Here is a 12,007-nt window from a genome sequence, read left to right as displayed (position 1 = left end):
TTTGCTTTCAGTAAGATGGAGTTGCTTCAGTGTGACCTGCCCCGTGCCTTTGGACTCTTGGTCCCCACTTGGTGGTGCTGTTTAGGGACATAATGGAATCTTCAGAAGGTGGGGACTCACTGGAGGAAGCAGGTCACTGAACTGGCCTTGAGCTCCACTTTAATGCCAGGCTCCACTTGCTGTCTCGACTTTGTTATGAAGAGGTAACATCTGCATGTCCCCGTGGCCAGAGACATGTCTGCACCCGAGCCCCTTCAACTGAGTCAAAATAAACCTTTCACAGTGACAAGAAGAGTAGCCAGTACAGTGACCCTGCTGACTGGCCCTCGCTCCACTGTACCGTTTATCCACTACTAACAAAGGGAGATCACTCACGAGGGCAATATCAGGAGATAGCAATACCAGCTTTCCGAGACCTTTCATTATTTTTCTTTGTGTGTTTGTGTATTTGGGTACATGTGCACATGTGTACATAAGAATGAAAACATGAAGGTAACTTCTGGTGTCACCCCTCAGGTACTGTACGTCTATCTGAGACTGTCTCTCACTGGCCTATAGCTTGCTCAGTAGGCGAGGCTGCCTGGTGCTTGTGGGTGAGCCCCAAGGATCTGCCTACCTTTGCCTCCCCAAGGCCAAGATTACAACTGTGCAGTCACTATGCCTGGTATTTGGCCATGGCTTCTGGGGATCAAACTCAGATCGTGTTTGCAAGGCAAGCATTTTGCCCGCTGAGCCATCTCCGCAGTCCCACCAAACTGCTCACCTTTACTAGAGAACAAATGTTGAAGCCATGGTGCAGAGAGTAATTTCTTATTAAATTTTTTAAAATGTATTTTGTGTGCGTGCACACACACAGGCTCTGGTGCACACGTGGAGGTCAGAGGACAGCCTAAGAGAATGAATTCTCTCTTTCAACTACGTGGATCCTGAGGACTGGACTCAAGTGGTCAGACTGGGCAGCAAGCACTTTTAGCCAGTCATTTTATAATTACAGTCTATATTTTGTTCTATAAGATCCTCGAAGTACATATTTTCCTCATCAACACAAAAACACTTCCAGAAACATGGAAGAGGTTTCCACGGTTCTCTTTGCAAAGATTAATCTTGGTATCGCACACCATTGTTTCAATACAGATAAAAAGTTCTCTGGAGGTTCTTGAAGATTGGTGACGGAACAAGAATTCCATGCAGAATTTTCTTTAATAGTGCTGAGGACTGAGCCCAGGCCTCCTGACTGCCAGGCATGAGCCACATTTCTGCAGCTCCGAAACCAACTCTTAGATGAGCTTTTGGAGATGTTTAATATTTCACATTCCTGTGTGACTACTTCAGACACGGCAGTCTGCTGGTTCAATGGTACTGAGGATGAAATGAGTAGCTCTGCAAGAGGCTCAACTCTTAGGAAGAAATTCTCTATATAAAATAAGAAACAGATTATTCCTGCTACAGAAGCAGTAAGAAAGGTGACTGACTACTGGTCAGTGGACCAAAGGCAGAGTTTTTAACAGATAGTGTGAGGATGATGGATGGGGTGGCCATTTCCACTCAGATGGGAAGACGCTGGCTGGATCTGATGTTTGGACCAAAGCATCGGGGAGATGCTGAGAAGTCTGAAGAAGGAAGGTGAATGCAGAGAGCAGTTAGGTGATAGCACTGGAGGTAGGAGAGGTGGTCAGTTGCTTAAAGGTGAGCCTACAAGAGATGGAGAAGGAAAAGCCAGACTAGCACTCACATTCTTCTGTTCAGAGCAACAAGGAGAGAAGACAAAGGTCACAAGCGTGGACTGGGACTACGACTGGAAACTCAGTCTTGATCCCGATGCGATCTGTCAGACGCTCCAGTGGAGACATCATGCAGATGGTTGGGTACGGGTCTCAGATTGGAGGGCAAGAGCCGGGCTGGAGCTCTGAACTTGGGAGTCATCAGCATATACCAAGATCCATAGCCTAAGCTTGGAGTTGTCCAGACGTTAGAGGTCAGGGACAGCAGAAAGAACTCAGAGAGCGCCTTGGCCCAGTGTGTCCCTAGGGAAACCTGCAGAGTGAATGAAGTCTTCTGTCTGTACTGTGGTCAGTTACCTATAGAGGGCCCTTAAGGGAAAAAAAGCACATTCACTCTCTCAATTTTAGAAACACTTTAATATTTGAGACAATTCATTCTTTTTGAGGGAAAAAAAACCCAGCTCTTCGAATGAACTAAACAGTTACCTAGAAACCTGAACTTGAGAGGGGCGGGTGGTTTCTAGGAAGAGGAAAAGTCCGACAGATTTGAAGGACATTATGTAATTGAAAATCAGTTTAAAAACTATAATATAATGTTTAAAAAGTTAAAACAAGTTCTAAATACGTGGCCTCTGAGAAAATTAGTTTTATGCTTTTTAAAAAGAGAAATACATTAGCAGTCTCAGTATTATCTTTAAAGACAAAGCTACCTGTGAAAGCAGAGCTGCCAAAAGCTAAGCTAATATAATCTTTGCACCCTGGTTTCTGGGCCCTGAGGATGCACAAAAGCTGTGGTAGGAATGATGTGTCATTTTTCTAGGGCCTAGCACACTCCCAGAGAACGCTCCTGGTATTCCTGCATACTGTACAAATACAAGTGCAGTTGTTAAAATACAGATTTGAGCATTACAGTCAAATACGATCAAAGAACATGTCCTTAGATGGTCTGCTGAATCCTGGCAGCCTTGCAGTTAGACAACACATGTACAAAATGTAAAGTTCATCATTTATTTAGAATGAAGTCAAATGATAAAAGCAATTTCATGCTAAGACAGGTATTTAAAAGCATCTCTGTCATTTTAAGTATCCATTAAATTATCTGTGGGATCTGGACACCCAAATCTCTCCAAATTACAATGAAGATATTTTCCAGTAGCTATAGGATGCCAGGGGTGACCGGTGGTGTGAAAAAGTTGTCCATCAGACAGTCCAAATGGCCTTAGGAAATGAGGTTTTTGACAGTGACAGCCTAGGATCTGGAGAACTCATCCCTCCGTTTGGTGCAGTTTTAAACAGATTTCCAGTAAGTGGTCAGGGGTCCTCTTTGCATTAATGTTGTAATATTTCCTGGAGAAAAAGATGTAAAGGCGTCTTCCCTACTAACACTTGCAGGCTGTTTTTCAGTGTAAGCCCCTGGTGCAAACATTACTGGTAAACACCCAGTTAATAACCACTTTTCAACTCCTAGCACCTCCCTGACAGCTCTTCTAGACAGGGAACAGAAGACGTGTGCCAGTGCTCCAGAGATCACTGACAAACACAGGAACGTGGCCCCTCTGGGTGGACTGAGGGATGTGGTTCTAGCTCAAAAGCCCTCATTACAGGGCACAGAAGCTCAATGTCTCCTCCCTTCTGCTATGCCATCCATCTGACTTTCCCCTTTCCTCCCAGTTTCCTGTTTTGGGAACTGGGGTAAGTCCCAGCAGGCGGGCAGCATAGTGGGGGTGCCGTTCTTTGTCCAGCCATGAGGAAGGTAAGGCAAATCAGCTGAGGAGAAATTTGTGAACAGGCAGAGATGGCCCACTTTGTGCTTGTCCTTTGCAGCCAAGGAGACCAGACACTCGAGGAATCCTAGTTCCACCTTGACTTTGCATTTGTCCATGACCCCTATTTAAGACCAGCTCAATCTCAGCTGCAGTCTTGGGGTCAAAAGGCCCACGCTGTGGAACAGCAGGTAACTAAAGTCCAGGAAGACCAATAGGATCAAAAGCATCCACATCTGCCACCAACCAGATAGTTCCAAGCTTGGAGACTGCTGAAGTCCTGAGGCAGTAGTTGGGTCATGAAGCTAAGTGGTCTTCTGAGGGACACAGAGATCCACAAGCTGCAGTTCTGTTCCACTTTCAGTCTTCCATATTAGTGAATTTTCTCTTCTTGTAATTCTGAACGAGGCTGGATGCCGTGATCTGAGAAGCCTGACCCTTCTCCCAGCTCTGGAAGTCATTCAGTCCTTTCTGCCCTATTTGAAATAAGCCCCTCTCTGTCTCGTCTAGCCTGGCTACTAGTGCAGATGTGTCTTCATTGTAAGAATTCTGGGAGGAGTCCATGATGCGGCGGAACCGGCCAATAAAAGTCTGAAGAAGAGTAAGAGAATCAGGGCCAATACCACATCTCATAAAGCCAGACAGATCGAAGACCTGTTAATTTATTTTTGAGGGGAGACAGAGGGCACATGTGATACCATGTATGTGTGTAGAGGTTAGGGGGACAACTTGTGGGAGACACTCCTTCCTCCAACCTAACACAGTCATCATGTTCAGATGCAAGTGCCTTCATCGTGATAAGCCATCTTGCTGGTCCTCAGATGTTTTTTGTTTTGTTTTTTTAAACTGGAGCATTATTTATTTACTTATTAGGCAGGGTATCACTATGTATTTATTCGTTAATTCATTTATTTATTTATCAGGCAGGGTATCACTATGTAGCCTTGATTGGCTTGGAACTCAGAGAACTACCTGTTTCTGCCTCCCAAGTGCTAGAATTAAAAGTGTTCACCACCATATCTGACATTATTGTTATTTTTTTAAAAATTATGTGGCTATGTGTATATGGATATAAATGTACCTGCCCTCCTGTTGCTGGAGTTACATGCAGCTGTGAGCCACCTAAAGCGGGTGCTGGGAATTGAACTCGGGTCCTCTTCAAGAGCAACGTGTACTCTTACCACTGAGCCTTCTATCCAGCCCCCATACTGGAATATTTAGATGGCTTCAAAGAATTTGGTCTCAGGACTCACCCAGGAGGCTTGCATGCCCTCTACTACTAAAGAAAGCCTTTGTTTCTTTTACAATAAAATAGGTTGTTATGGAAATCCAATGGATTGTCACTAAAACTAGAGAAGCAATGTATGTAGGGCAGATAGCAAGAGGCTGGCGCATAGTAAGCCCCTGGAAAAGCACTGCGTGTTGTTATTGGTAACAATGACTACAGGAATTGTAACCAACAGCTTTCAACCAGATGGGATCTGGGATGAACTGATTCGGTTTCTATTTTTCTCAGTCTAAGAGCAGGATGGGGGTGCATAAGATCAAGAGGCATCATTTCACCACTGTGCTGAGCAAAAACCACGAGCCCCAATTCAGCTTTCACATCTGTCTCACAGGACAATCATTTAGTCTAGAAGCAACTCTGAAACACTTGAAAGCAGAGATGAGAAAAGAAAACACACAACTTATTTTAAGAAAACTTTAATTCAAGAACAAGTGCTGGGAGTTGGGCCTATTGGCACAGAATGTAATCCAAGATATTAGGAGGCTGAGGATCCTAAATTCGGGCCAGCCTAGAACACTGAACAAGTTAGAGGTCTACCAAGTAACTTAACGAGATACCCAAAAGGCCAAATATTGGTAAACAAACATGCTTTGCATTCTGCATTTTCGTGAACTTGCATCAACCTTCTGGTCTGTAGTCTATGTATGGACTTCTTTTACTGAATGAATAGCAATGTTTCTTTCTTTCCTTCCTTAATTTTGTGGTATCAGGCAGTCACAAAATAAGATTTAATGCTTTTTCTCTTTATATTTATATTATGTATGAGTATATTACCTGCATATATGTCTTGTACCACATATGCGCAGGACCTGGGGGACCACAAAAAGGTGTTGGATACCCTTGGAATTGGAATTACAGAATGCTGTGAACCACCATATCGTGTTGAGAATCAAACCTAGGTCCTCTGAAAGACCAGTCAGTGCTCTTAACTGCTAAGCCATCCCTCCAAACCCAAACTTTTTGTTATTGTTTTTGAGACAGGATCTCATTATGTGGACCATGCTGGCCTTGAACAAATAGAGAAATCCACCTGCCTCTGCCTCTTGACTGTTGGGGTTAAGGTGTGTACCATCACAGCCCACCAGCCCCAAGTTTTTTTGTTTTTGTTTCTTTTCTTTTCTTTTTTGAGACAGGTTCTTACTGTGCTGCTGAAGTGACTACCAAGGTGCCACGAAGGAACTGGGTCCCCTGGAGTTGGAGCTCTAGACCACTGAGACTCACTCAACATGGTTGCTGGGAAGCTAACTCAAGTCCTCTGCAAGAGCAGGCTCTCTTAACCTATAAGCAATCTCTCCAGTTTTATAAGAGCCAACAGTTTGTATAAAACTAAAAAGGAGGCATTAAAGTCTTTTGACTGTTTATTGCTCAGGAGACACAAAGGATCCCTTTTTTCTGACATTACAAGAATAATTAAGAAGAGTTAAAATAGGATATACCACAAAGGACAGTAATATATATATTACTGTTTTAGCTACAGTTTGCAGTGGTCTGAATGGGAATGTTTCCTACGGGCTAATGTACTCGCTCTGCTTTGTGCTTACTGTAAGGGAAGTGAGTTTTCAGTTTCCTGCTGCAGTTACCATGCTGGCTGCTTACTGCTATGGCAGACTGTTACCCTCTGGAGCAGTAAGCCCACAACAAACTCTTCTGTGAGCTGCCTTGCCATGGTGTTTTATCACAGCAGAAACGTGACTACTGCATTGTTTATTAATTCTGTGATTTTGATGTTACTGTTACGTCTGTCGTACAGGTGAAAAACTGATGCTAAGACAGGCCACGCAGCTTCAGTAAATCACAGATCAGATTAATGAGAGCCACGCTTTAATTCCAGAAGAAGGGAACCTAACAGATAAACAAGAAACTCGAGTACTTCCAAAAGGTGCTCCAGTCCAGACCTTCAACTGGGCTATAACAGTTTAACAATGTGCCTACCACCTATCATCTACCATCACCTTTGTCTTTTTTCTTCAATTTCCTGATGGTTCCAATTTTTAGGAAGTAAATACAAAAAGGAATAGGCAGGCCATATTTTTTTAAATGTATCGGATAAGAACAAGAAGTTCTGGAGTGCTACCACACAATAAAGTGGCTATGGAGGGTTATAATGAACTGCACATTTCCAAACGCTAAAAAAGCAATGATTAAGGGGTTGGGGAGGTGGGTCAGTGGGTAAAGCACTTGCCAAGCAAACATGAGGACCTGAGTCTGAATTCCCAGAACCCATGGAAAAGCTGAGCACAGCACTGGACAGCTGTACTTTCACTGCTTCAGTGGTGAGATGGGAAGTGGAGACAAGAGACTCCTGGGACGCTCACTGACTAGTTTAACTGTAGTCAATAGCAAAACAGAGACCGTGGAAGGTGAGGATTGACACCCAAAGTGGTCTTCTGACCACTCCATGTGTGCCATGGGCAAGAATGCACCAGCACTCACTTAACACATAAACATACCATACACACACAAAAGAATTAATACTGAAAAGATAGCTATGTTTAACCTGACATAAGCATCACATATTAAAACATTACATAGGACCCTATAATTGTGTAAATTTTTTTTTTGTTTTGAAGCCAGAGGAGAATTTTATTAAAGTCTGAGAAAACCAACAGGCAGGGCAAGCTATAGATCCTTGCCTAAGGAAGCAAGACAGGGGAGAGGATGAGAGAAAGCCACACCTTTTGCAATGGAAGTTAGTGAGCTGCTGTATGGCAGAAAGTAGAGAGGACTTCACATGAGTGAGAGGCCCCAGGGGGCTAAAGAAAACATGTTTAGGCTTTCTGGCCAGTATCCTAAAACGATCTAAGATGGAACATCATCTGGGAAAGATGTATATACATTAACTTATAAGGAGCAATTATTCCTCCCTCCTCCTTTGCATGTCTTCAGGTAAACAAGCTTTCCACCTGGTCAGGTGACTGACAGCAGTTGGATTAACTGGTTTTCCCTTTTAAAATACAGTATCTTTTATTTATTCTTTGATAATTTCACACACAAATCTTGATCTTATCCATCATTCAGTCCCCTTCTCACTCCTCCAGGATATATCGTGGAAAACCTTTCTGGGTTATATTTAATGGTACTAGAGCTTGAACTCATGGCTTCACATATAATAGGCAGGCACTAGATCACTGATCTACATCCCTGGATCAATTAAAAAAAACAAAACAATCTGGCAGACACAGTGTAAGTGTAGGTCACCCAAGAATAGCACAAACCAAATTTATGGACCATACGTTCCCTAAGTTTCCCTAAGCGCAGTGGCTAATCCTAGTTGTCAACTTGGTGGATCAAGAGTCAACTGAAGGGCTGGAGAGATGGCTCAGAGGTTAAGAGCATTGCCTGCTCTTCCAAAGGTCCTGAGTTCAATTCCCAGCAACCACATGGTGGCTCACAACCATCTGTAAGGGGGTCTGGTGCCCTCTTCTGGCCTGCAGGCATACACACAGACAGAATATTGTATACATAATAAATAAATATTTTTTTTAAAAAAAGAGTCAACTGAATTGCAAGCTCTAGAAGGGATTTTCTTTACTTGAAATGGGAAGACCCACCCTAAACCTAGGCAGCACCTTCTGATGGCAGCTCAGATCAAAGGACGAGAAGGAAGCTGCTTTTCGTCTGCTTGCATCTGCTTGCCCTCACTCTTGCACGTTCCCCTATCCTGTCGGGGTGGCATTTCTTAGCTGATACTAGAACCAGCAGTTCTCCAAGAGTCCTCCAGCTTCTAGCACCAGATTGGGATTGCGCAACTACTGATTCTTAGTCTCTTCTGTGCGACACAGCCATTGCTGGACCACTGAGACCATATCATGTGAGCCAATCTAATAAATCCCCTTAATAGTTTTCTTCTCCAATTAGAAGCTTTTTATAGATCTGAGAGCCCACGGGTACTCTTTCAACTTATTATTTTTTTTGAAATGATCAGTCCTTAAAACATACATACAAGAAACAGTATATAGACTGAGCGGGTCATATATAGGAATACATATGTATACGCAAATATATATATATATATATATATATATATATATATATATATATATATATATATATATGCGTGCAATAACAATCAGTGGAAAAAAGACTGAATCTGATGGAGAATGGGGAGGGACACATGGGGAAGGAGTGGAGGGAGGAAAGGGAAGGGAGAAATGCTGTAACTAGATTATAATCTTAAATTTTTTAATAGCTTAAAATTTTAAGATTTATTTTTATGTATGTATATCAATGTCTGTGTACACGGTGGCTATGGACACCAGAAAAAGGTGTCAGAGACCTTGGAACTGGAGATACAGGTGGTTATGAGCTGCCTGACATGGGTACTAGGCACAAACTTGGGTCCTTTGAAAGAGCAGTATGTAATCACTGGGCCAGCTCTCTAGCTCTAAGACCCTACGCACAGACACACATTCTCATTCTCTCTCTGTCTCTTTCTCCTTTAGAGAACTCTGACTAACGCATAGGGTGAAAATGACGTCTGGTAACTGCCATCACTGGCTGCTAACATATGCACATCCTAATACTTCACACCGCTTACCTGCAGCAGAGACTGGGAGATAGATGTATTCTCTGGATGGTTAAAGTGCAGAAGCTGGGAGCCAAACCCATAGAAGTGGGGCCCCATTTTGTGGAGGTCCACGACGTTAGCATCTGCACTGAACACAGTCCTCCATCCCTCTTGGTACATCTTGGGAAGTTCCACGGACAGGATGCGCCACTTGTTGTCAAAGAGGCCTTTAGCCAGCCACAAGGGAAACTCCAGCTTCGTGCCCTGCATCAGACAAGAGCGCAGAATTCAAAAACAAAGGCACAGTCAGTGTATGTGGAGACAAAAAAAAAAAAAGGAAATTCATATTTTCTGGGAAATACTGCCTCTTCTAATGAGGAAGTCACTATGACGTGATCTGAAGAAATGAACCATAGAGTTAAAAATTGTATTTACCTTTTCAGCGCAAGCGCATGTGTGTGGGTGTATGTGTCAGCGTAGGGCAGGGACCCACACTGCCTACCTGCTACCCATGGTATGTGTGGAAGCCAGAGGCTGCTGTCACAATGCCTTCTCCATCTTAATTTTGAGATAGCTCTCTTGTTGACCTGGCACTACCTAGTTCAGTTAAACTAGCTGGCCAGTTAACCCCAGTCCCTACCCCACCACTGCCAGAGTTAGAGACACAGTCATGCCTGGCTCTTGATGTGGGTGCTGAGGATAGAGATTCAGGTCCTCATACTAATGCATCAAGAACTGTACGCAAGCAGTCACTCCTCCAGCCCTTATTTATTTTCTTAACTGGGTAAGTTAAAATGGAATGTTTATGGGGGTCTAGATGCTGATGCAGTACAGTTCCACACTGTATATCGTTTACATCAAGTTAAGTGCCCACCTCAAACATTTCTTCGTAGTGAAGTGAAAACATTAAAAATCCTTTCCCCAGCTCTTCAAAACAGCAAGCACCTCACTATACTCTACAGTCACTCGCTACTCAGCAGCACACAGGACTCCTTAATGCTCACATCAGAGCAATGCCCGCTAATCTAGTCGTCACCCCCTACCCCAGCCTCTGGCATCACTGCGCTACTTTCAAGTTCTACGAGGTCAGCTTAGGCTGAGGTTTCATGTTAGATGCAGTGAAGACAGAAAACAGGTTATAACAACAGCAATGAAAACATGACAAAGAACAACAACAGGACAGAAGTGGAAGTTTTCCAAAGTAAATGAATATTTAAATTATAAAACATATATAAATATATATAATATATAAAATATTTAATATTTTATAAAAATATAAAAATTAATATTTTAAAATAATTTAAAAATATTCTTTGGTATAAATGCACCAATCTGGACGCTGGTAGAAGAGAACAAAATGGAATCAATCTGAAGTCAGGTGGCAGTCCCTTCCCAACCCACATCATGGCTTCAGTGACGGTGAAAGGGTCAATGTCTACGTTTCTCAAAGTCTTAAAAGAATTGGAAAACAATATGACAAGATGAGATGAGATGACGAGCCAGAAATTAAATCTCCTATTTGAAGCCATAAGGCGCTAGGTTCGAATCCCAGTTTATCACTTCCTAGAGGCCCCTGACCTTGTTACCCAGCCTTTGTCAGTTTTCTAGGTGGGCAAAGGGGCTAATACACGGAGCTGCCACATTCACTCTGAACAATGAAAAGTGTATGAGCAACTTTTTACCGAGGACTGACTTGGTTAAGCCACCATGGGCTTCTGTGGGACCCTGGCCGAGCGACTCAACCTCTGTTAAGTCACACCCACCTCTACCCCACCATCCCCCGGCCCTTGGGGGGGATCACCGGCCCTTGGGAACAGGCTGCTGACGCTGTCATCAGTGCAGAACGCACAAGGCGATCTGCAGCCCCCAGACTCACACACCTCAAAAAAAGTTTTAGGGAAAACATGAGCCGGACCAAGCCCTGAGGCACTCGGCTGCAGCCAATCCTTCAGCGTTCGGAAAGCCAATAACTTTGGAGAGTTTTAGAAATGAATTCGGTGATGGCAGGAAATCAGTCCGAGCGCTGGGCAGCTCCCCCGGGTCCCCGCGGCCTCCCCGGCTCGCCTCACCTGCGGGAGCGCTTGGTCCGAGTCGGCGCCCGCGCCCCGCTCCAGGAAGAAGGCGCCCAGACGCGGCATGGGCTTCTCCACGCGCACCGGCAGCTTCTCCTGGGACATGAGGATGTCGTCCAAGGACAGAAAGTTCTCCTCAGGTCCCAGCGCGCCCGACTCCACCGGGAAATAAGCCTCCGACATGGTTGCTGGCGGCAGCGTCGGGAGACGAGAGGGCCGGGCCGCTCTGCGAACCGCGCCCTGCTTCAAACTCGCTTTCCCGCGCCTGGCTCGCCAGACCCGAGCAGTCGATCCCTGCGGGCCTGCGGCTGCTCAGGCAGAAGCAATAGATGAAGCCACTGATCGGGACCAGAGCCACCGCCCTGCTCCGAAGCACTGGCTGAGTCGGCCGGAAGTTCTCTCGCCACAGGTAGTCTAGGCTGGGAAAAGTACTTAGAAGCTTGATGACCTGAAGGGACCGTCAGCGTTTGTACTAACTGGACTGTATTCATGCAGCCCTTTAGATAAATGTATGAAATTTAAAAACATCTTTGGTGACTTCAAATAAAACCGTTATATACTATCTGCTTCACTCCTCATTAAATCCGCTTTCATTACAGTCCTTTCACGGATAGGTTAATTTTTGTTTTCGAAAACAACAGAAGAAACTAAAACAC

The 12,007-nt window shown here is 44.2% G+C and overlaps 1 protein-coding gene across 1 annotated transcript; it reads right to left on the bottom strand.

Moving 5' to 3' along the window:
* Window positions 1–2,715: 2,715 nt before the first annotated feature.
* Window positions 2,716–11,599, bottom strand: Gins3 (GINS complex subunit 3). Its single transcript, XM_075977008.1, has 3 exons — window positions 11,349–11,599; window positions 9,310–9,543; window positions 2,716–4,075 (listed from the first exon to the last, which is right to left on the bottom strand). Exons 1-3 carry the CDS (start codon window positions 11,532–11,534, stop codon window positions 3,845–3,847), a joined length of 651 nt encoding a protein of 216 aa, XP_075833123.1. The 5' UTR covers window positions 11,535–11,599; the 3' UTR covers window positions 2,716–3,844.
* Between the last annotated feature and the right edge of the window lie 408 nt (window positions 11,600–12,007).

This window comes from Microtus pennsylvanicus, chromosome 6 (assembly GCF_037038515.1).
Source record: "Microtus pennsylvanicus isolate mMicPen1 chromosome 6, mMicPen1.hap1, whole genome shotgun sequence".
NCBI lineage: Eukaryota > Metazoa > Chordata > Mammalia > Rodentia > Cricetidae > Microtus > Microtus pennsylvanicus.
This window is presented reverse-complemented; position numbering and strand designations above follow the sequence as displayed.